Raw genomic sequence first — 26,373 nt, 5'->3', positions numbered from 1 at the left:
AAAATATATGTACAAGGATATTCATTGAAGTATGGTTTGCAATAACAAAACAAAATAGACAACAAAACAATAGTTAACTTAGATATCCATCAGTATAAGATTGGTTAAATACGTTTGTATTTTCACATGATAGAATACTTTGCAGTTATTATATAATTGAGATAAACCGAGGCATGTTGATATGGAAGGATCTCCAAGATGTTATAAGTGAAAAAAGAAAGCTGCAGAACAGTGTATCAAGTATGAAACTGTTGTATGAAATTGGAAAGAAAAATAAAGAGGTACATATACTGTACACAAGCATATACATTAAACAGTTTTTTGAAAGCAACTCTAAGAGACTTGAGTGATTACCTTTGAGAAATGAAAGTGAAGAGAAGATGGCTTTAACTTTTCACTGATACCTTTCAGTGCCCTTTATATTTTCTAAACTAATGCAGGTTTAACTAGTATTTTTGAAAAATGCTAATAGGGTTTATCTCTGATTTTGTCTTTTTACCCTTCACCCTTATTCCTACTTTCATGATAAACTAACACCAGCTACAACAAGGAAACAAGCAAAAATCAGCAAGTGACCAAGTGATTATATAAAACACAAAAGCAATTATGTTTTTGCTGAGCATAGATGGTAACTGAAAAACACCCTTCAAAATATGTTGGTATTAATAGTTATTTATTGTCTTGTTAGTTTAAAACGTGATGTAAAGTTCAGGACAGTAATGGCTAAAGCCAATTGGTCATTAACTGTGATAATCAACTGACCTTAAAAAGGAGAGTTGGTCTTCTAAATGATTTTCTGAAGTTGTTAATAACTGTATTTGAAGATTAGCAGTTATATTGTGATGGTGACAAGTGTGCCAAAAGACATTGGCCCCATTCATATGAAAAATTGTGTTTTTAGTGTGTAATTTGCAATAGCATTCATCAAAATTATTCATTCTTTCCAAAAGGAAAAAATTGATTGGTAGCAGTCACAGTGCCAAGGTTAGCATTAATGGTGCTGAAACATCTAAATTTCCTGGCTTTTAAACCTTTTAAAAACCTTTGAAGAGATTTATATGGTTTCTTGGATATGTAACAGTTCTTAAAAAATAAAAAGGTCACTTTTTTCTTGCATGCAAAAAATGTGTTTCCTAGATGTAGAAGAGAGTTGTCAGCTTTTTCTAACTATTTTTACAATCTCTTCATTCATTGGGTTTTACTTTTGGATAAAGGAAAGAGGAGTTAGTTTCCCTGCCCTAATGTGGTAGCCTCCATTGGGACTTCCCCTGCACTCGTATTTTGTTAGTACTCATATTTTGTTAGTATAGGAATATGTCTAATTGTGGGCAGGTGACCTCTAATAGCATGTTTCAGAAAATACGGGTCAGATATGTTTTGTTGTTCTCAGTTCTGCACTGCTCCTCGGAGCATCTTGCTTGGGGTAGTGGATTATGAACCAAGGCCAGAGTAGAGGGCATTTCTAATGCAGGGGTGCAGTGTGCTCCCTTTTCTTTCTGTTTCTGTGTAAGTTGCACTCTTGTGCAAGTTCATGTCCTTACAAAGATACCAGACAAACAGCTTCACTATTTGAATAAGTTAAATATAGAATTGTCCCAGTTTGTAATAAAATATGCATGATACTGTTTTTAACACTGATTTGATATGTTTCTGTAAATTAACATGTTGGTACAGAATAAAGCAATATATTTAGTACTGTTGGGCCAGATCATAAATAGGAATCAGCCTTCACTTTTAATCTTTTTTTTCTTACCATGGTTAAAAGTCACGTTCAGAGGTCTTATATCAGTCAGATGCATTCCTGGCTTATCTCATACCATCCCTAGCAGGGAAAGAGACTGAAATCCTCTTTTCTTAAAGCAGTAAAAGGGATAAAGCTTGTCTAGACATTGTAGTGCAGGGTCAAGAAGGACTTAGGTCTCTAGGCCACGTGATCAAGATCAGTGTGTCCATTTGTTAGTTGAGAAAGAGAAAGGAATAGGAAGGAGGGAGGATTAGGATGGGTTGAACCTGGCTTTGAATTTTTCTCAGCCTATCCCTGCTTGAATGTTTCAGTATCAAATATAATTTAGAAAACTCAAGAGGAGAAGTAAAGTATATTGTATTAATCAAACTGTTCCTTTTTGTCTTCCTCTTCCTTACTTCCCAGTGTTCCAAGATTTCTTCATCGTTTCTTTTCCTTTTCAAGAACTACTTGTTATTTTTCAGGGTAGGTCTGCTGGCAAGAAATTCTGTAAGTTTTTCTTCATCTTTGAATGAATGTCTTGGTTTCCTATTCACTTCTGAAGGATATTTTTTCTGGATATAGAATTTCAGCTTGACAATTCTTTTCTTTCAGCACTTGAAAAATATTGTCCCGTTTCCATCTGGTGTCCTTGGTTTCTGATGAGAAATCTGCTGTAATATTGAATTGTTTTTCACATTCCAACTATAGAGAGATTTTGCTGCTTTCAAGATTTGTTTGTCTTTAGTTTTTAGTAGTTTGATTATGATATGTTTTGGCATGTGTTTCTTTATGTTTATTCTGTTGGGGTTCACTCATCTTTCTGAATTTGTAAGTTTATTTCTTTAACCAAATTTGGGGAAATTTCTGCCATTATTTCTTTGAGTACTGTTTTAGTTCAACATTCTTTCTCTTCTTTTTTCTGAAATACTGATGACATGAATATTACATTTTCTGCAGTCTGTTTTCTCTGTGTTTTTCAGATGGGGTACTTTCTATTTTTCTATCTTCCGTTTTGCTTTTGAGACCATCCAGTGACTTTTTGCCTTTTGATTATTTTACTTTCCAGTTCTAAAACTTCCATTTGGTTCTTCTTTATTTCATCTGTTTCCTTACTGAGACTTTTTAAAAAATTTGCTTCAAGAATGTCTGTACTGTACTTGTTTACTGAAGCATTTTTTATGATGTCTGATTTAACATTTTTGTCAGATAATTTCAACATCTGCATCATCATGGTGTTGGCATCTCTTGATCTTTCCCTGGGAACCTGAGGACAACATAGTGGTGAATTCCCTGGATTGTCTTTTTGCCTCACACATCCCTCATTGGGTCCTGGAGAAGCTAGCAACCTGGAAACATCAGTGAACACAGGCCAAAACAAAAACAAAAACAAACCTCAGGAAAACACTGCTGTCCCGCTGTTTCTAGCCAAAGGAAAAGTCTACATGTGTTTGTTTTATATATGATGCCCAGGATTTTTTTGTTTTGTTGTGTTGTTGTACTTGGTGGGAAGAGTAGGATAGTACATCTCATTCTGGAACCAGAAGAGAAGTGCTGGTGTGAATGTTAATCCCTGACATGTGGCGAATATGATCACATCACTTCCTAGCTTCATACAGATGAATAATACAAACCCCCAGAAGCCATGAATACCCTGAAGATTTTTAGAAGGCAGTAAAAGTTAAATGCTATGAATAAAAATTAAAACATGCTCAAAACTTTAAAAATTCAACTTTGAATATCAAAAATTTAGGTGTATTAATTTTTAAGACATATTTGTTAAAAATTTCAAACCTGACATTAGAAGAAATCTGATAACACATAAAACAAAGTTAACTATAATAGGTTATATTTTTATGAAAGTGACCTTATTTATGAGAAAGCTCTAATCTGATAGTCTTACCTTCATTTTTACAGAATATAAAACGGAGGTATAGAAGATTAAATAATGTGTCCAAGGTGGCCACAGTGCTGCCTAGGGCAGAGCCAGAATTTGATACCTGGATTTTTCATTCTTACCATATGTTTTGTACATTTACATCTCTGGGCCCTTGTACCTGTTGTTCTGAGTGGTCCTACCTCACCTCCATGCCTGAAATAATCTTTTAAAGGTCTCTCCTTTGTGACTTTCAAGATACCATTTGGTCCCCCCCACAAATGCATAAAACTAATTGCTTTCTCTTCTGTGATCCAAAAGCAATTTTTGCATGGCTATTTTAGCATTTATCTCATGTTATTATGGGTATCTGTGTACATTACTCCTCACCACCACTGAAGATACATATATACTACATGGGGCTTTTACATACTTGATGATAAACATTTGTAAATTGAATTAAAATTAAAATCTGACTCCCAATTAGACACTACTTTGTCATGTTGCATTGACTCCTCTCAGTAGTTAATTAACTCTACAATGTTAGGTAAGGACAGATTGCCTAAGATTTCAAAAGATGAAGCCTCTTCAACTAACTAAACCAAAAATCTCATTGAACAAAGATGTTTTTCTTTTGACGCTTTAGTGTTTCTTTCTTTATGAAATTCCAGAAACTTTGTTTTCACCCAGATTAACGTATAATCTTTTCTCTCTTTCGCCAAATGAACCAATTTATTTGAATACAATTGTATTGAGTTTGTATTATATGAATTCTTTACATGCATTATATTTTTTAATCCTCATACAACTCAGTGGGGGTAGGTACTGCAGTAACTGAGATGAGAATATTGGGATTTGGAGAGTTAAGTATGTAGCTGGTGTGAGGTGAAATGAGTGACTCAAATCTAGTCCTTGTGACTTCAAGTCTTAACCACCTAAAGTTGTAGATTCCTGCCGGCCCATTCCTTTTTATATACATGCTTATATACATAGCATTTGCCAGATCCTGATGCACATATTTTGAAAACATGAGGAAGAGGGAGAGCTTTATGGTAGGGGAGTAAGGGAAGGTGCAAGTTGTATGGCATCTATTCCTCATTCAACCCCTGGTACTTGGTTTTAATTCCTATGGTTAGAGGGAGAGTGCCAGAAACTGAAGAAACTGTGTATGGAGAGACAGACAAACATTGTGAGATGGTGGGCCCATTGGGGCTCAGGTGGTGAGGTTTGGGGCAGAACTGGGGCGGAGGCTATTGGTTCCACTTCTGCAGTGCTCTGGCACTCCCAGGACTAGGAACTTCGATGCCATGACACTGGAGTGATCATAAGAGGCAGGAAAAACCTTGAGCTCTGTTGAATGGCTCTGCTGCAAGGCACACGGAGGCAACAGGAACCAGAGCAAGTCAGCACCTATGGGACAGCAGCTAAAGCTGAGCGCTTGGGCAGGAGCGAGGCACTACTTTGGGCATCCCAGAAAAGACTATGGAGAAAACTTAGAGATGCTAATTTCCATCAGTCAGGCTATTGGGGAATTCTAGCTCCCTAATTAGGTCACTAATAGCACATGTGTCCCTATTTTATAATTCCATGCAAGTGAGGTCTGGGATATATTTGATTATTGTTTTCAGACAAAGTACAGGCGAGAAGCTGTGTAATACAAGCACATTATCACTATGTTGCCGAAGCCATTGGCTTTGAGAATTCCTGGAATGTATCCCTCCACTAAGCATTTCATATTTGTGTACATTTAAAGTACCTTTTGATACTGTGTTCTAGATGTATGTCTTTTTTTGCAGTCCAGTTATATGTTGGAACAGTGATTCAGTGTTTTAAATTTTTGCTTTATATTTTGGGTCTAAACTAGTGAATTGGCTCTACATAGTATTATGTTTCTTAACAATTTTTTTAAATGTATGTTTTTTCAATATATAGGGGAAATATATAAACAGATTTTCAAACACTTGTTTTTGCCTTAACCAAGCAAAGTGTACTTAGTTGTATTGTATATTGTTTTATAATACGTTTTCTTCTTATTGCATGGAAGAATAAAGGCCAGGAAGAAATATGGTACTAATTTATATCTAATATTTTATGGGTTAAAATAATTTACATCCTATTTTTCTAAATTTTAAGAAAATTTACATTTTGTTTCTTAAAATCTTCTAAACTTATTTTTTAAACATTTATTTATTTTATTTATTTATTTTTGGCTGCTCTGGGTCTTAGTTGTGGCACGCGGGACCTCTGTTGCCGCATGCAGCAACTTTGTTGCCGCATGTGGGATCTTTAGTTGCTGCATGTGGGCTCTTAGTTGCGGAATGTGCGATCTAGTTCCCTGACCAGGGATCGAACCCGGGCCCCCTGCATTGTGAGCGCAGAGTCTTAACCACTGGACCACCAGGGAAGTCCCCAAGTTTTCTAAACTTATATGAGAATTATTTAGGTTAAAATAAGAGAATCAATTTTAAAAAGACTTCTCCTGTGTTTTTTTTTTCCTTTTTTAGCATTTGTTTTCTGTGATAATGGAGTATTGATGTAGAACTTTGGAAAAGAAGAACATAAAGAAAATTAAAATCACACATATAATCCCACTACCAAGAGGTAGTTAACATTTTATCTCCTCAGTTTTTTCACTCTGCTTATATACTTAATAGAATGATGTTTAAACTCCTAATAATTATATATCCTGCTTTTTCAATTACATTATATTTTCCGATTTCATTAAATGTTTTAAGAAAATATGATCTTTCATGGCCACATAGCAGTCTATCAAAAATATATACCATCATTTAACCATTATCCTAATTTTAATACATTTGGGAGGCTTCTGTGTTTTTTCATTACTGCAAATACTGCTGCATTGAGCATCCTGGTCCACAAATCCATCTCTTGTCTGCTGAGCCTATTGCTCAGAAGTCCCCAGATGTGCTCTTTTTGGGAAAAAATGTGTAACACCTTTAAGACTTTTACACTGTACTTTAAATAAATGTAAATAAAAATCATCTAGCACGGTGCCTGGCAAATAGGCACTCAAATACTGACTTTTAATATAGAAATTCTGCAGTATACTTGTCATTTCATCCTCAGTGATAATGGTTTTTCTGGTACCTGCCTTTCCTAGATTTGACTGATTCATTCATGTATTCCATAAATGTTTAATGAGCACCTACTATCTGTCCAGCCCATTGAAGTTATATGTTAACTTGGACTTGGGGAATGTTATGAAAATACTTAAAAACCTCCTTTGACCCCTTTTTCCTGGAGAGATGAATCTGGGTCTTGATGTTGTATAACATGAGCTCTGCCCTTTCTGAGCTTCTGATTTAAAAAAATGAAATGAAACATATTTATACAACGTAACTATTTTTTCTTCTGCCAAAACTGACAAGGGAAATGCCTTTTTCTCACATTCTTGTTACGTAGCATGGCTTCCTCTGTGAAGGTTAAGTGTGTGCACCAAGTGGACTAGGTCAGGGTGGGTGATGGACTCGCCATCTTACTTCCAGTTATTGTGGGAACCTTATTAAAGGAGGTGGGATTTTATAAGCTGATTGAAATGTAAGAAAGAACATTTAGTGAGCAGTGAATGCATTTGTCTGACATGATGAAAAATGTATAACCTAATTTTAGGTTTTGTTTTTTGATAATAGGTTTTCTTGTTTAAAGAATGTGAAACATGAATATGCAAGAAATGTACTATATTCATACATTAGGGTGTTCGTATGCTTTTTTTTAAACAGGTGATTATTGGCTCTCATTTACGATTAAAACACAGATTGTTAGGACTTTATACCTTGGTTAGATTTTATTCATCCTGGGAAGCATTTTTCTCTTCTTAAAATATTAATCTGAAATATTTTCACAAACACAAGTGACTTTTCGAAGGTCGTGCTCTTGCTTGTTTGTATTTTTCTTTTTGCACATTATGCATCAGCCTCCCAAGGAGGAGGTGGTTCTTTGTGGTTATAGAATATTATATTTATAATAAATCAAACTAATTATATATTGATGAGTTAAATTCCTTATAATCACAGGTAAGAAACTTTGCTATTCTACTTATTATCTAAGACAGTGGATATTTAGAAGCATTACAAAGCCCAGTTTTGGTGTATATACTTTGTTGTGCTTTCCAAAGGCTTTAACAACAGTAGGAATGTACTGTCATCTCCAAGGGCTGTTAGAGTAAAATAATTTGTCAAGTTAGAACATTAAAAGTAGAATCAGTATACCCTTAGAAATATAAGGTAATTTGGATTACTTCCTTTTATTATCTATAATTTTATATATATTACAGAGTACAGGTAAACTTGTTTTGTACAGTTAAACTTTTTACTTTTATTTTACTGAATGAAAGTCTCATTTAACTTACATTTTTCCATCTATACATAACGTCAGCCTGGTGAACAAGTATAGAATAGACAATTTATGTATTGTCATTTCTATTTCTTTTTTTTTGTCATTTCTATTTCTAATGGTCCAGTGGTAGGTAGGTGGGACATATCATAACAGAAACTATCATTAAATGCTGCTTTATATTCTATCAAGTATAATGATAGGATTAAAAGTTAATTTTGTACAATAATGTTTGAAGTGCCAGCTCCGTGGAACTGGGGGAAGGAAGTGTATACATTGAGTAGTGACTAATCTTTATTAAGCACTTTGATTGGTATATGTCCAGCACATGGGAATTCTCTTGGAATGCTCACAAGAACCCCATTAGGTTTCTATCTCATTTTCACACTTTTTGGAAAACAGATAACTTCTTTAAGGTAGTAAGCTAGTAAGATGTGGAGCTGGATTGCAACCCAGTCTGAGTTCAGTGATTTCATGCAGTCAGATTATTTTACATTTCTTTTTGAGATAAATAAAAAGTTTAATATCATTGATTTGAAATTAGTACAATAATTATATTTAAAATGCTTTCATTCCATATTATGACCAGCCAGTTAAGAAAGGTGTGACAGGGCTTCCCTGGTGGCGCAGTGGTTGAGAGTCTGCCTGCCGATGCAGGAGACACGGGCTCGTGCCCCGGTCCGGGAGGATCCCACGTGCCGTGGAGCGGCTGGGCCCATGAGCCATGGCCGCTGAGCCTGCGCATCCGGAGCCTGTGCTCTGCGACGGGAGAGGCCACAACAGTGAGAGGCCCACGTACCGCAAAAAAAAAAAAAGAAAGAAAGGTGTGACAGTGGGCATAAAAGATTCAGAAGAAACATGAGGAAAAGGAAAGGGAAGAACTAGAGAAAGGAGGTAAGGTGACAGATGGAAACACAGGAAAGGGGAGAGGACAGCAAATGTCCTGGAGAGGAAGAGATATTCAGGCAGAGGTTGAGGAAGGAAGCAGAGAATGCCCAATTATATAGAAAAGGAGAGAACCCAGGTGGTCTGGAAGTCTAAGTTACCTTATAATGGTGGCTTTTCCCTTGCTTTGTGAATCTTAGCGTGCCTTTCGAAATACTAACTAGCTCTTCTGCTATTCAGAGTACTTCCCCTGTTTTTTGTGTGTTAGCCTTCTGGGACTTAAGTTCATTTCACCCTTTGCGATGAAACCTCAATCAAAGTTAGATGATTCAGAATTCAAGTTGTGTTTACTACTTCTGTTTTTTCCTGTTTTCTTACATAACTCATGATACATCCACACAATCAAATATTGGTAAGTGATCTGTCTGGTGGATTTAATGTAGCCTTCAGTCATATTCTTATGATTTTCTCCTTATACTCTTTGAAATGAATCCTCAAACTAACCATATCTCTTAATTTAAAAGTTTTATTTAGAAATGAAATAAAGCTTGACAGAATGGAAGAGGCTTCATTTTCAGAGAATTAAAACATACTTTCTGTGATATGACCAAAGAATTAATTGTATGTTTATGAAGCAACTACTTTATTATCAATTATGTTTAAGGTCTCAAATTTAGTGCTCGTATAGATTCTTTGGTTGTATTTTAAGTATATTATTATGTTCTAATGAAAAGAGTACTGGGCTCCTATGTAACCCTGTACAGATTACTTTAACTTCTCTGTTTCTTCCATTTGTAAAATGGAAATTACACCTGCCTGTTTATCTAACTGGGTGAGTGGACAGATGTATATGTGTACTAGAAAATGCTTTGTAAATATTATTTCTGAATACAACTATGGCTGTTAGGTTAGTAGATTTCTTTTTAGGTTACTCCTTTCATTAATTAAAGGATGAGCAGATGCAGAATAGACTAATTGTTCTGTTGCATTTACATTACCCAAATATTATTTCAATAAGATAAAGCAGTATTCGTCAAAGAAACTTGGTCAACATATTAAAGGAAAGTGGTTGAGTCATACCTAACTTCTCATAGATCTTTTTAATAGGGACAAATATCTATGCCATTAGTTCTGGACTGATGTCTTTCCCTTTCACAATACTTTAATGCATAACTTATAAATCTCTTTTTATCAGCCAATCTGACTTTTCCAAACCCAGACTAACATTAAGCAAGACAGGATGAGCAAAAATCAGGCAAGGTCAAATAAGCAGTCAAATGATCAGATTCTCATTGGACACTAATGGAATTTTAGACTTTTAGAAAATGACTAGTTATGAATCTCAATGCCCTTTGTTGACAAAAGGTCAGTTTTTATAAAATTGTGGTAAATTTTTAATGAGCTTTTTAAATTACCGTGTTGGATTATTATCTATAAAATTATACATAGTTCATTTTTCATATTAAGTCTCACATGAACATTTTTGCTAGAATAATAAGGGTATTATGGCTCTGATTTTTAAAAGAGCTATATCTCTATTGTTAGAGATATACTGAAATATTTATTGATAAATGTGATGTTTTGAAGTGGATGGGGCTATTAATGAAATAAGGTTGGCCATGAGTTAGTAACTATTGAAGCTAGATGACTGGTACATGGAGTTTTATGTATTGTTTTTTCTACTTTTTTATATTTTTGAAATTTTTCATAATAAAAGGGTAAAAAATTTTACTGTTTTGTGCTTCTGATTTGGTTAATGAAATAGTTGTATCATGCTAATTAAAAGTCAAAGTTGTATTAGTAAATATGAGTTCTTAAATAATCTTTATTTTTCTCATGATATATAAAAGCAGTACATATTCTAGCTTGCTACTGAAATGATATCAGGTGTGTAATGATATCAGGCATACAATAGCTTAAAATGTTTGAGAAAAATCTTATTTGTAATAATTGAGTATAATTTTTAGTCATGTTTTTGTCTTTCTACATATACTATGTAATTATGGCATATATATAGAAAGTAATAATTTATTGACTACTACAAATGATTATATTAAAGTAGTGATCACACCTGTAATAAATGTTTTTTCTTATATCTTTATTGGAATATAATTGCTTTACAATCATGTTAGTTTCTGCTGTACAACAAAGTGAGTCAGCTATATGTATACCTATATCCCCATATCCCCTCCCTCTTGAGCCTCCCTCCCACCCACCCTCCTTATCCTACCCCTCCAGATCGTCACAAAGCATCAAGCTGATCTCCCTGTGCTATACAGCAGCTTCCCACTAGCTATCCATTTTAAATTTGGTGGTGTATATATGTCAGTGCTGCTCTCTCATTTCATTCCATCTTCCTCTCCCACCTCCCCCAACCCCACCATATCCTCAAGTCTGTCCTCTACATCTGCGTCTTTATTCCTGCTCTGCCACTAGGTTCATCAGTACTGTTTTTTGAGATTCCATATATGTGCGTTAGCATATGGTATCTGTTTTTCTCTTTCTGACTTACTTCATTCTGTGTGACAGACTCCATGTCCACCCACCTCATTACAAATAACTCAATTTTGTTCCTTTTTATGGCTGAGTAATATTCCATTGTATATATGTGCCACATCTTCTTTATCACACTTGTAGTAAATATTTAACATTTACTCTTCTCAGTAGATTGTAAGCTTCATGAGGGCAGTCTGTCTTAATCATTGTATATAACACAGTACTTGGCACATAGTATTTGCTCAGTAAATATTGTTGTCTGACCATAGTTTAAAAGAAAACTATTTCTGTTTAAATAACATTATTTTAGATTTATTTTTAAAATTTACTAACGATATGAAAATTCTATTACATAAAGAGCATAGTGAAAAGGTCTTAATGAAATGATTTATAAAGTGAATCTATACCAAGTGTTTTGTCTCCATATTTAGCTATTTCCTTTGATATGATCAGTACCAATATGTTTTGTGTTTTTGTTATACTGTTTCAAAGGAGGGGACTTTCTAGTGCATTAATTGTAAGTGTACCCTACACCCTGTGAAAAATAATACAGAAAAACAAAGGAAGGTGAAAATGAAAAAGAATTTTTTCATAGAGGTTGAAGACTCCACTAAAGCAATGAAGAAATTTTGTGTTCCATTTTAAAGCTCCTACAAGTATAATGTATGGTTACTTGGTATCTAAGTAAAATTTCTTCACTTGGGACTTTTATCATCACAGTACTTCACATAGTACTTCTTTGTCCGTTATTAGACGTGGATGCTTTCTGACTCTGGCACGTGGCTAGGCCTCACTGAGGTACCCCTCTGTGTGGTATGCTACGGTTCATGTGGGGGCAGGGACCCTGCTGCAGCCATAGTCCACTGGCAGCCTCTCCGAGGCCAGAATATCCCTGTAGCTGGTCCTGGGTACACCTGCTGGATTTTGAAGTACAACTTTCCCTTTATCACCCTTCCGTTAGAGTCTTTAATGAATGGCTCCATCAATTATGTGTCTACAGTATGCCGGAACTCAAGGGGACCTTACAGTTTTTTAATCCCTATATTACTCATGTTACCAATAAAATAGATTCCCTCCCTCCCTCCCTCCCATATCAAGTCATAACCATTCTGCCAGGGTTTCAACCCTCCATAGTCTCTTCGAACTTGGTTTCAGATCTAGTCAGAAGGTCCTGGGAAACTGAACTAAACTAGACTGGGATGCAGCACACAAACTAAAATATTTCCAGGGATCTCGCTAGTAGTCGTGGCAGCTATACTTGTTCATATCCCAACCTGTCTCCTCTCTGCTCACTGTACCTTGCCTTCATACTGCACTAGTACTTGACATGAGGCATCGTGCATATCGTAGGTACTCAAATTTGTTTGTTGAACTAAAGGGGTTTAAGAGACTGAGCAACTCTGAGTGAAATAAGCCCTTTACTATAAATGTGCTTTCTTCAATTTTGAAGGTATTGCTGATTCTAGCCATTGACTACTGGGGTCACTTCTCTTCTGCTTTCCTAAACCAATAGGGGATACTTAGACAACCAAACTCTACTCCAGCTGACTTCTGCCGAGAATCATACGACTCTTCTAGTCTGATGCGTTTTGCTGAGCTGGAGCACATGGAAATGTTTTTGCCCTTCGATTATAAAGCTCAGTTAGAACCTAGCCTAAGTAGATTGCTTTATGCTGGCTTTATTTTGCATTCAGAAGGTGAGGGCACCCCATAGGCCCACAGACCACTCTGGCTGAAAGACACGAATAAAAGTAATGAGGTTAGCATTCTTCCTGGAAAATTCTTTAGGAAGTAGACTCACTATGTCCTTGATCCCTGTTGCTCTTTGTCCTTGGAGGTGGTAAGAAGGCCTTGAATTGGTCCTAAAGTCCTAAGTGAGATTTAGGTAGTCACCCTGCTAATTTCCTCCCATTCACTTTCCAGTTCACTCCAGAATCAAAGTGCTGCTGTTTCTTGCTTTGAAAGCTGTACATCCCATTCTTAGCCATGGCTTCTTTGTGGCACTTGGAACCAATAAGATCAACAGATCAAATTTTCTTAGCATTATAAAGGACTTGTTTTTCAACATCGAAACAAGGCATTAATTAACATGCATCAAGACAAGACTTCATTCATTCATTCCTTTTCATTTTGGAGCCCCTGTTGCGTGCCAGGCCCTGTGCCAAGCACTGGGCTTAGCGTAGTGAATGGGATAGGTGGGGAGACCACCACATAGTGAGCAAGGGTAGGGGGTGGTGGGGTGATGAAAACAGGTGGAAGAGTTAGGGAGGAGTCAGATTATGCAGGGCCTGGTATGTTATAGAGGAGTTGGGATTTTATTCTTGGAGTAATTGGTGCCATTGGAGCATTTTGAGTGGCAGACTGACATGATCAGATTCGCACTTAAAAACATCACTGTGGCTTGATGGGTGGAGAACAGATTTGCGGGGTCAAGAGTGGCAGAAAGAGGTCCAGTGTGCAAGCTATTGAAAATGTCCAGGAGAAGGAGGACATGTCTTGGACCATGGTGGTCTGTGGCATCAGTACAGATGGCAAAGAGATAGCCCCATGTATACCCAGGGTCATCTTCAGTACTAATATTTAGAGGGTCTAGTTAGTTGTGAATGTTAGATTTAGTTATGGGACTGTTTCCGGATTGATTTCATAAGACTTTAAGAGAACTTATTAAAAGTATATATTCCTGGGTCCTGAATTAGTTGGTTTGGGGTGAAGTCTAGAGAACACTTTTTTTTCTGAGCAAGGTCACAAAATATGTTTATATTATTTAGGACACTCATGTAGGATTACACAGAACAATTCTTTAATGCCAGCAGTATAAAAATGTCCAAAGGTTGCTCCACCTTTTTAGAGTTAATACTACAAATGCCTTTCCTCCCCAGATATGCTAGCATCATTTCCAAAAGTTAATCTTTCAGTGCAGATTACAAAACCCTTTTCATTGACTCAGTCTTACTCTGATAAAGATAGATCTCTCCTCCCATGTTCCAAGAAAAGTTTGTCTTAAAATAAGAATAAATTGCATCTCTTTATTTAGAATCCTGAAATTTTTGTAAAAGCTTTTCCCATCCTTATTTTCTTATTTTTTAATTTTAATCCTTTTTAGGTGAAAGTGCTTTCTTGGATTATCAGTTTCTACTTACGTGGTTTTATAATTCACTACCGTTAATCCAGCTTCTTCAACACGTCTGAATTAGACTACCCCAGCCCTCTCCTATGCTTTCCTCTTTTGGGAGGGTTCTCATATATACAGGACTATCACGGCATTGGCAGCACACCTGGTCTGCTTATAGGAGATGAAAAAAATAAGGGTAGCAACTTCTCTTAAGAAAATTCTTTAAAAAGTAGACCTACTGTGCCTTGATCCTTTTCACTTTACTTCTCTGGGGCTAAAGGGAGGGCCTTACATTAGCTTTTGAGTGAAATTAGCACCATGAAATGAATCACAGCCTAGTGTGTATAAGTTAAAGGGCATGGGTTTCAAAACCTAAAAGACCAAAGTTTAAAGCCCCACTTTGCCACCTGCTAGTGGTTTGATTTTGGGGAAGTCAATCTCTAATAGCCTTATTTTAGTCACCTGTTAAATGGGGATAATGTTGCCTCTCGAGGCTATCATGAGGATCTCCTATGATGCGTAGAGAGGACTTAGCTTGGCACACAGTAAGGCCTTAGTAAATATAGCCATTTTATTATCTACTCTCTCTTAAACTCTTTGGCTACTAGTACCCCAAACCTCAAGAGAGTGAGCTGTGTCCAGAGACTGAATCCCTAGGTTCAACAATTCAAAAAAAAAAAAAAAATTGTAAACAGTAACTCTCCAAGCAAAATTAGTGACCCTGTACTGCTCACCTTCTGTTCTTTCTCTTTCTTCTAACCCAGAATAGTTTAGTCATGTATGAACACTTCTAACACAGTGGCTATTACATTTGCCCCGTTTTAGAATTTTCTAGGCCTATTGTTTCTACCTCCTGGAGAGGTTTCTCTCTTGTAGCCACATTTGATCTCACAAGAAACCACCCTCAAAGGATTTCTGAGTGCAGCTTTCAAGAGCTTATGAGAACTAACATTTTCCTTTTCCCTTGCCCCCTGTGTTTCTGGTTTTCATTTGCTTAGGATTTAGCAACTGGAGAAGGCCCCCTTAAGGTTCACAAATGGAAGCTCTACAGGAATCTTTGTGTGTGTTTATATTATTGAGGCTTTTCATGGTTCTTGTGACTCTGAAGGCACAATAGACATTCCTTATCACCAGGGCTTTTCCACCTTGTAACACTAAATGCACTTGCATGCTTTCCATGCCACTATAAAAGTATAGGCTGGCTTTTAGAATGCCAGCTTAAGGAGACGGTCTTCACTACCTCTGTCATGTGAAGAGATGACACTATTGAATCTGAGTTTCATCGTCCTCTTTCTCTCCATCACAGCTTTGACTAAAAGATCAAAATCTGCTTTGCAAGCTGATCTCATTCCCCCCTGATTTTCTGATACTACTTTCCAAATCCTGAGCCACATTTCTCTTTGCATACGAATTCTTTTGTACTGCCTGCTTTTCCCACAGTCTGTGAGTAAGTATGATCCTTCAAAATCAAACCGTTCCAGGTGTCTTTTCAACAAATAGCGCTGGGGCAATTCATATGCAAAAAAAAAAAAAAAATGAACCTTTCACCTTACTTCACACTATTCACAAAAATCAACTCCAAGAGCATGATAGACCTAAATGTTAGAGCTAAAACCACCATTAAGGAAATGAAAAGACAAGGCACAGAATGGAAGATAATATTTGTGAAACGAGTATCTGATAAAGGACTTGTATTCAAGTTATATAAAGAACTCTTACAACTTAATAAGAAAACAACCCGATTTTGAAAATGTGTAAAAAATTAAGCTTATACTTATCACATGACTCAGTAATTCCACTCGAACTTATTTACACAAGAGAAATGAAACATAATGTCCATACCAAGACTTGTATGTGAATGATCACAGAAGCATTATTTATCAGAGCTCCAATCTGGAAACAATTAAAATGTTTATCAACTGGTAAACATAAACAAAATGTAGTATAGTCCTACAGTGCAATTCTACTCAGCAATAAAATGAGCCAACTACTGATACATGTAACACCAAGGATGAACCTCAAAAACATTACGTTAGTGAAAGAAGCTAGATACAAAAGATTACTTATGATAGAACTCTACTTATATGAAATTTCTAGAAAAGGCAGGTATGGATGTGTAAAGCATGGTTGTCTAGGGGTGGGAGCTGTGATTGAACATATGGGCATAAGGGATAAAGGGAATTTTGGGGGTGGTGCGATGGAAGTGTTCTACAACTGGATCCTGGTGTTGGTTGCACAACTGTTTAAGTTTAAGGTCTTTTATTAAGTCTCCTAAAACACATCTAAGCCTACTAAGAGTGTTTCTATACTCCAAGGACTTACTCTGGTCTTGTTTGGCTTATAGGACTCTGTTGATGCTGCAGGCTCCCCCGAGCTCTCTTATTCTGATTCCTTGAGCTGAAAGAGAAAGACCTACCAAGCACATTTTAATACCTTTTTTTCTTCTTTCTGAAAGCTCTAACACCTTGGACTTGAGCTTTCTTGTGTCCTTAATCCTTATCTGAATTCCTCTCCCCCCTTTCGAAGATGGACCTAGGAGAGGCTTGATGTTACAGTAAGATTAGGTAGGGTTATTTAACCAAATGGCCATAGTTATTTAACCTTTGTTCTCTCTTATCTTCCGCCCCCCCCCCCACTTTTTTTTTTTTTTTTTTTTTTTGCGGTAGGCGGGCCTCTCACTGCTGTGGCCTCTCCCGTTGCGGAGCACAGGCTCCGGACGCGCAGGCTCAGCGGCCATGGCTCACGGGCCCAGCCGCTCCTCCGCATGTGGGATCTTCCCGGACCGGGGCATGAACCCGCGTCCTCTGCATCGGCAGGCGGACTCTCAAACACTGCGGCACCGGGGAAGCCCACCCCACTTTTTAATAGAAATTTGTTTTCACTAAAGCTTCAGGCAGTTTTATGCCTTAAATATTCTTTGTTAACATAATGTTTTTAGAAAGCTGAGTGTCAGGAAGGCCCATTTTTAATTTATCAATGGCACCCTTACTCTTAATCTGCTGAAGTATACTTTACTTTTGAGGGCAGAATTAATCTTTTATCAGACGTACCATGGATGCTGTTGGTTTCGTTATTTTAGGAAAATGTTCTTGTGTTGTTTCAGAATTAATGCTACCCACATACGTTTATTTTCCAATATCTCTTCAGAATAGATAAGGAAGATACAAAGTAAGAGTCAGCCGTATTAAATTTAATGCAAAGGAGATGCAAGTCACTGCTGTTTGAAAAACTAACAGTGGTGTTTAACTTGTTGATTTCATCTTGACTGTGAGGAGAGTGAATCTGAAATTAAGCCTATGATAGAGAATATTTGGACCTTCTTTTATAAGCTACAACTTTGTGGAACAGTGAAGAAAATGTTAGCACAATTATAAGAAGATAATTTTATACATGGAAAGTTTTTGGAGGTTGAGGGAGACAAAAAAGGAATTTCAGTCTGCCCTTTGTTTAAAGCAGGGCCATGTAGAAATGCCAAAAGCTGTCAGTGTAACTTCTTTGCAGCTCTGGGGCCTCAAGTTTTCACATCCCTAAGAGTCACTTAGGGGCTTGTTAAAAATTCAGATTCTTGGGCCACACCCCTTTTGGCTCTGAGATTTTACTAAACTCCTCAGGGGATTCTAATATGTATTACATTTAGGTAAGGTTCTTCAGAGAATCAGAATTAGTATGAGGTGTGTGTGTGTGTGTGTGTGTGTGTGTGTGTGTCTGTGTGTGTGTCTGTGTGTGTGTCTGTGTGTTTGTAAAAGAGATTATTGTAAGGAATTGGCTCATGTAACTATGGAGGCTGAGAAGTCCCCAAATCGGCAATCTGGAGACCAAGGAAAGCTGATGGTGTACTTCTAGTGAGAGTCTGAATGCATAGGAACCAGGAGAGCTGATGATATAAGTTCCAGTCCAAGTTTCAGTCTAAAGGTAGGAAACTGGTATCTCAACTTGAAGACAAGGCAGAGAGAAAGAGAGAGAGAGAGAGCAAATTTTCCTTCACTCACCCTTTTTGTTCCATTTAGACATTCAACGGATTGGATGTGACTAAGGTTGAGTGGTCACCTTGGGGAGGGCAATCTGCTTTACACAGTCTACTGTTTTAAATGTTGATCTCATCCAGAAACACCCTCACAGACATACCCAGAATAATGTTTAATCAAATATCTGGGTGCCTCGTGGTGTAGTTAGGGTGACACATAAAATTAACCATCACACCACCCAAATCTGAGGAATTTGAAGCAGTGAGGGGCAAAACCAGATTTCTTGGAAGAAACACTTGTAGGGAGAAACTTTATAGACACCATTGTTGCACTTTAGGAAGCAGTTGCACAATTTCAGTTATAAAAGATGTCCAGACTAGGCAAATTCATAGTGACAGAAAGTTGCCAGGGGCTGGAGGCTGGAGTTGGAATAGGGGAGTGACTGCTAATGGGCATGGGGTTTCTTCTTGGGGTGAGGAACATGTTCTGGAATTAGATATTGGTGATGGTTGTACAACTTGTGAGTATGCTAAAAACCACTGAACTGTTCCTTTTGAAGGGGTGGATTTTATAGTTTGTGAAGTGTATGTCAATAAGATATGTACATATCTATTGAGAGAGATGCGAAGAAGTGGAGGTAGGTAGTGTTGACATCTCTGAGACATTTTCTGTGAAGAAGTAAACAAACGTGGGGTGATAGAAAGGGATGTGGGGTTGAGGGAGGATTTAAAAAAAAACCACAGGACATATTGCAGCATGTCTGTATATGGATTCAGATGATCCATTGGAAAGGGAAATATTAATGATGCAAGGTAAGGCAGAGGGAATTTGCAGTAGCCAAATCCTTAAATTCACTCACTGTAATGCCATCTTGACTTTCTTCATGTCTCTTCCCTAGGTGACAGATCAGTCGGTGAAAGCATTTGCTGAGCACTGTCCTGAACTTCAGTACGTTGGCTTCATGGGTTGTTCAGTTACTTCTAAAGGAGTCATTCATCTAACCAAGGTAGGAACCGTGGCTACGTCTCCTTAGTTTTTCCGAGTATCATTCATATCAGTGCCCTAGCAATGTTATATGTACTTGAATGAGGACTACTCAGACCATTATAGAAGTGTAAGTAGTGTTTGGTAAAATTAAAATCAGTTTAAGGCAACAATACAAAATCTATCCTTTCTGAAATGGTACATTCATTTAAACAAGAAGCTTTTTTGCTTTTTCATTTGCTAATGACTATGAAATATATACATTAAAGAAACTGATATATATGACAAAACATATTGGATGTTAATGTATTGTGTTAGAAGATATTTTGATGAAAGTGTTCACTGGTCACATATCATTAGATATTCTGAGCATTTGGCTTTTAAGAAGTGAATATGGTCACTGCATATGATTAAGCTGAGTATGTAACGTGAAAAGAGAAGCAAATGTATGTCAAAAATTAACTTCAGGGATTCCCTGGTGGCGCAGTGGTTGAGAGTCCGCCTGGCGACGCAGGGGACACAGGTTCGTGCCCCGGTCCAGGAAGATCTCACATGCCGTGGAGCGGCTGGGCCTATGAGCCATGGCCACTGAGCCTGTGCATCCGGAGCCTGTGCTCTGCAACGGGAGAGGCCACAGCAATGAGAGGCCCGCCTACCGCAAAAAAAAAAAAAAAAAAAAAATTAACTTTATAGTTCAGAGAGTTTACCTATATACCGAATATATGAAATCTCATATTTTAGCAATAATGAAAATACCAGTTCCTTTGTAATCTCTCCCTTTCAATGTGTCATCTCTGCTGTTTTTCAGAGTTCTAAAATAATTAGGAGCTAATTCTTATATACATGCTTTAGAAAACTGTCTGCTATAAAATTTACTTGTGTATTATCTGAAATTTGTCAGGTCTCTTCAGGCTTACAGTTTAGCAGGATATAATGTTTTTCTTTCTTCCTAGGAAAAGAGCAAATGTTTACGAGTTACCTAGAACTTTGGCAATAGGCCCAGTGGATAGGAGTCTGGGCCCTCTTGTCAGCTCGTGTTTGAATCTTGGCTCTGCCATTTATTACCTAAGTGAGCAAATTATTTTTCAGGGAATTAATTGAGGTAATATATGCAAGATGCTTGCCTCAGTATTGAAACCACAGTAAGTACTAAGTAAACTTTAGCTACTATTATTAAAATAAGTGCTACAATATCTAAATTGCTGGAAAATCAGAGCAAACTTTGAAAAAATAATCAAATCACTGTTCTAGTCTAGTGTATCTGAAACAGAGCCTGTGGTTGTTCTGTGTCTTAAATGACTGATCAGCTTTAATTATGTTTTGAGGATCAGAACCTAAAGCCAGCAGAGAGGATAGGCACGTTATTCTCTCTTATTGCTCTATCAAAACATCTCAGTGTAACCAAGACCATATGTAACCATAATTTTTTATTCATTTTCTATAACCTTGGCCTGAACATTTTGGTAGATGGATATTTTTCTAGTCACATCTAATGCTGTTTATGGTGTAGAGTAGAAATGCCTTTGGATGAACAGATTGTGCACAACAAGGGTTATAATGACTGTATGTGGGCTTTTTACGATCACTTGAAATTGTACTCATTAAAGACAAAACAAGACTTATTATGCTCTTCCCTGAGCATTTTGAAATGGCCAAAAATTATTGTACACTGGTACTTAAAAGATCAGAATTATTTTCTGTGACAAAATAGCAGCGATAGCAAATGTCAGCTTTGGAAGGCTTACTTTGCTGAGAAGATTATTCTGAAGATTATATACCAGGATTGATGTTTTGGCCTGTTAGCAGTCAGAATCTACTGGATTCATATCAAACCTGGTCCACAGCGTTTTAGGAGCATCTTTCTTGCTCAGCACAGTATTTGTTTTGATGAGAAGACTGGTTTGTGACATAATATTACTTAGTTTCATGGATTCAAGTAAAGGCAAGATAGCATTTTAAACATGCATAACTTTTGCAAAGCTATTTTAGTTATCTTATCTCTTGAAATCCAAGGGTAGAACTCAAGTTTTAATAAAATAAAGCTTTTTTGTTAAAATATTTGCATTCTGACAGTGTTTTTATACTAAGACATTATACAAAATGTAATTTACATTCACAAAATGTTTGTAAATATATAAATGTTCCTAGAACGTTGTTACCCTTATTATAATCATGGTATATCGTTCTAAATAATTTATTATCAATGTGGTATGTAATTTTTTTTTTTTCACGGTACGTGGGCCTCTCCTGTTGCAGAGCACAGGCTCCGGACACGCAGGCTCAGTGGCCATGGCTCACGGGCCCAGCCGCTCCACGGCATGTGGGATCTTCCCGGACTGGGGCACGAACCCGTGTCCCCTGCATTGGCAGGCGGACTCTCAACCACTGCGCCACCAGGGAAGCCTTGTAATTCTTAAATAAATGATTAGGGAGATATGAGATACAGAGTGTTGAGAGTTATTGGTATAAATACATTTAATTTTATATGATTTAGAAAATCTCTCCAAGTTATTACTTTACTAAGTCTCTGGCTCTAAGTTTGCTACTAGAAGCAGGTGGCATAAAATCCCTGTGCCTTAGTTTCCTCCTATGAAGAGATGTGCATGTATTAGGTGATCTATCTCTAGAGTTTCTTACAACCAGACAAATCTCTGAATTTGAGTCATTGGCCTGGACAGGACTGTGAGTGGCTGTCACTGAAACTAAGGAATGTCAAGTCTTTAGTAAGTTAGAAAGGAAAACTGGGGATTTGTGACATCTTAGATCGTTAAATCAAGGGCCAGAAGACAGAAGATTGGGAATAAATGGAAGAATATTGACATTCTATTACTATGGTCTCGTGGACTTAATTTTACTTTGATGCTCTCAGTCTTGGCTGGACTCTATTTATTGATGACACACCCTAAGTCTTCAGATAGATTCTGCTAATATCAAGCAATATTGAAGTAAGAGGTCTTCCTTCTAAGCTGCTGTGACTGTGTAAATGAGAGTCCAGAAGTAGCTAAGACTGAATGCCCACATGTTGAGAAGATAAAATCAGCTTTACCAGAGTGGGTTTGGAAGCAATGGTAAGAACTTTTGAGGTCTCTAACAGTTGAGAATGTTAATGTCTTGTATCCGGCAGAATTGAGCTTCCTCCAACACAGGTGTGTTCTTTTCACTGCCATGTACCTATTTATAAATGTAAAATATTTCTATCTTGCACTTTTGCTCTCCTTCCCACTTTTCAAAAACAAGTTCAGCAAATGCAAATGTATAGTTAACCCCTAGTGACTAGACTGTAGTGCCTAAATATCATTTGCCACATTAAGGACTAATAGGAACATGTCAAAGGACCCAAAAGCTAACATGAAGTGCCTCTCACTGGCCTAAGCTGGGATACTTTGAGCATCAAAAAGGAAAATGGCTGAAATGGATTAAAACAAATGTATAAAAGTCATGAGTTTACAATGATCTATAAAAAAAACAAAACAGAACTGAATTTCTTCTTCCAGTTAAGATGGAGTAGTGGGGACCAGATTTACTCTCTTCCCTGAAACAACCTAGAAAAATGGACAAAATATATGAAACAATGGTCTTCAAGACACTGGATATCAGACAACCAAGGACAGTGATCCCTGAGATATAAGATACAAACAAGAGAAGCCCTATGCTTGCCTTCGTCTGATATGTTGGAAGAGTTTCCAGCTTGTAGCACAGAGAGGGATAACCCAGGCAAAACTCAGCAGACTATCTGAGTTGAGGCAGAACCAAAAGTCCAGGGAGACCAGGATAGCCAGAATTCAGAGGACAGAGTACCAGAGTGGAGAGAACTTGCATAGAAAACCCCAGAGATTGGTGTATGCTCTCCCTTCCTTGCTCATCCAGTCCTAAATAACCCATGAGTAAAGAAGAAATCAAAAGAGAAATTAGAAAGTATTTTGAACTGAATGAGAATGAAAACACAACACATCAGATTTAGTGTGATGCTGCTAAAGTACTTACTTTAAATACCACCAAACACCTGTATTAAAAAAAAAAGGTCTCAAATCAACGACCTTAGCTTCTGCCTTATGAAACTTGAAAAAAGAAAAGCAAATTAAACTCAAAGTAAGCAGAGGAAAGGAAATTATAAAGATCAAAGTGGATATCAATGAAATGGAAAACAAAAAGTAAAGAGAAAATTAATGAAAGCAAAAACTGGTTCTTTGATAAACTCGATAAATCTCTATTCAGACTACTTAGAAGAGAGAGAGAAATTGCCAATACCATGACTCAGAGGAGTAACTAACTACAGATTCTCCAGATATTAAAAGGATAACAAGCGAATATTATGGACATCTTTATGCCTCTAAATTCAACAAGTTAGATGAAATGGAAAATTTATTTGAAAGATGCAAACTTCCAAAGCTCACTCAAGAAGAAATAGATAACCTGAATACCTCTATATCTCCTAAAGAAATTACGTCTGTTGTTAAAAACCTTCCCTCTAATGATACTCTGTGCCTAGATTGCTTCACTGGTGAATTCTACCAAATATCTGATATATTTAAAAAACTTTATCAGTAAGAGATACATACTTGAGTATTTACTAGTGAAATGACACAATGTTAGGGATTTGTATTAAAATATTACAAAGGGATAAAAAGAAAAAAAACGTGGATAGGCCAATAAAGGAGACAAAAATGGCAAAATATAGATAATTAAGCTGGACTACAGGACATGGTGGTTCATTATATTATTCTCATTACTTATATTTGAAAATTTCCATAATAATAATTTTAAAAAGGGGTTAAAAAGTTAAAAATGTTGCTATTAATATAACATGATAAAATCATACTATTCAATAGCATGCTTTTTGAGAATGCATAATACCATGGAAAATGCTCAGGATAATAATTAATAATATACATTAATATATAATATTAATTTAAAATCAGTTGAACATATAAGCCAATGGAATCTGAAATGTCCAAGTGACATGTTATTTTTTCATATAGTTGGAGTGCAAACCTCAGAAATGCTGTGGGTTCATGAGTTTAATGCCACAGATCCATTGTGAATTGACTTAGATCAGTTCAAATGATTTCTACCAGTAGTCAGGAAGATGCTACTTTATATGACTATTAAGGATGATGGTGAAGAATTTTTGACAAAATTCATTTTCATTATATGCTATATAAAAATTTATATTTGTCATAACTTAAGGTTGTTGATAAATTTAAAAGTTGTATATATTAATTAATGATATTAATTCTGATGATATCTTAATGATATTAATTCTGATGATACCTTAGATCTTATTGTTGCTTCAGTTTTTCAGTTTATAAACATGAACTGAATTCTTAAGATGTGTCAGATATGGGTACGTTTGTTTTTGTTTTTAAAAAGAGGGTGTTTTTTTTTGGAAGGTAACAGCTAAAAAAATGCCCAAAGTTCAGATATTTTCTTGGACCATATCATATTAAAGAACTTTTTAAAAAACACATATTTTTAAAGTGCTTATGGTTGAAAATATGAAATATTGTCTAAAGAAAAACAAAATTGATTTTTTTCAGTCAATTTAACTTAAGTAAGTGAAAGAATGTTCATTCATGCAGCTAACTCAATTTTCGTCTTCCTTTTCATGTTTATTCAGAGACGAGAAATGAAAGATGAACTTTATTGTCTTTCAAATTTCCAAACAACTGATCAGTTTAGAATGTCTTATTCTAAAGGCAGAACATATTATTTTGCTACTTTAGGGTTGTTATAGCTGTTAAGTTATAGATTATCATTTCATTAGTTTCTGATTAATTATAGGTACTTGAGTGATATTTTGAGATGTGGCAAGTGTGTGTTCTTAAGTTCATTCAGCTCTGAAATATTCCCTAGTGAGTATGACCAGTGAGGACTCTGAAGAGGTATTTGTAGGATGACTGTGCTTTTGGTTCTTTTTAGCTTTCAGGGAGTTAAGAGTTGAGCCAGAAATCAAGTGTTGAGAATTTAGGCGCTGATTCTCTAGGCCTGGTGTGTTCCATTAATAGATTTTTTCTTTGAAGTTCGCAACGGAGAGCAAACTGCTTACTGCTGTCATCAAAGCTAATAGGATGACTGCTATTGTATGACCTAGGGCAAATCACCTAATCTCTTAGCCTCAGTTTTCTCATCTGTAAAATGAGGATAATAATAACATCTACCTATCTTTCGGGTTTTAGAGGAAGAGTGCTTGGCACATACTAAAGCAGCATTTGAAAAATAATATATATAAATAAATTAATTAATTAGAATAATATTCATCATTATGTATAAAATCTTCTTATAACTCTTTATTCCTGATCCATTCATATTCTTTTATTAAAATAAAAATGAAAACTAATTTTCATGAAAATAAATCTTAGTTAAAAACTTTATGACCTTTCTTTCTACCTGAGTGCCAATGCTGAATTAAAAACTGTCTGCTCTTGGGCTTCCCTGGTGGCGCAGTGGTTGAGAATCCGCCTGCCGATGCAGGAGACACGGGTTCGTGCCCCGGTCCGGGAAGATCCCACATGCCGCGGAGCAACTAAGCCCGTGAGCCATGGCCGCTGAGCCTGTGCGTCCGGAGCCTGTGCTCCGCAACGGGAGAGGCCACAACAGTGAGAGGCCCGCATACCGCAAAAAAAAAAAAAAAAAAAAAACAAAAAACTGTCTGCTCTTCATGGTTTGGTTTTGTTTTTTCCCCTTTAATACACTGAACAACTAAAATAATATTTTTAATAAAATCATTTTAAAAATTCCAACCATAGCAATATACTGAATCAGAGGAATACACTTTTATACCTTATTTTTTCATTTTTTTATAGAAATATAGTGGATTTACATTGTTGCATTAATTTCTGCTGAACAGCAAAGTGATTCAGTTTTACATATATATGTTCTTTTTTTGTAAATATTCTTTTCCATTATGGTTTATCACAATATTGAATATAGTTCTGTGTGTTATACAGTAGGACCTTGTCGTTGATCCATGCTATGTATA

At 36.4% G+C, this 26,373-nt stretch overlaps 1 protein-coding gene and 1 non-coding gene across 3 annotated transcripts in view; one reads left to right on the top strand and one right to left on the bottom strand.

Moving 5' to 3' along the window:
• Positions 1-26,373, top strand: part of FBXL17 (F-box and leucine rich repeat protein 17) — a 489,758-nt gene that overhangs the window by 132,181 nt on the left and 331,204 nt on the right. For both annotated transcript variants that reach the window (XM_059063241.2, XM_067031421.1), the window contains exon 5: positions 19,309-19,416. In XM_059063241.2, the coding sequence (XP_058919224.1) occupies positions 19,309-19,416 (108 nt within the window). The remainder of the gene's footprint in view (positions 1-19,308; positions 19,417-26,373) is intronic.
• Positions 5,931-6,003, bottom strand: TRNAV-CAC (transfer RNA valine (anticodon CAC)). Its single transcript has one exon. It is a non-coding gene; the product is annotated as a tRNA-Val (tRNA).

The sequence above is a fragment of the Kogia breviceps genome, chromosome 4 (genome assembly GCF_026419965.1).
Source record: "Kogia breviceps isolate mKogBre1 chromosome 4, mKogBre1 haplotype 1, whole genome shotgun sequence".
In the NCBI taxonomy this organism is placed as follows: Eukaryota; Metazoa; Chordata; class Mammalia; order Artiodactyla; family Physeteridae; genus Kogia; species Kogia breviceps.
The sequence above is the reverse complement of the archived record's forward strand: the minus strand, read 5'-3'. Positions and strand labels throughout refer to the sequence as shown.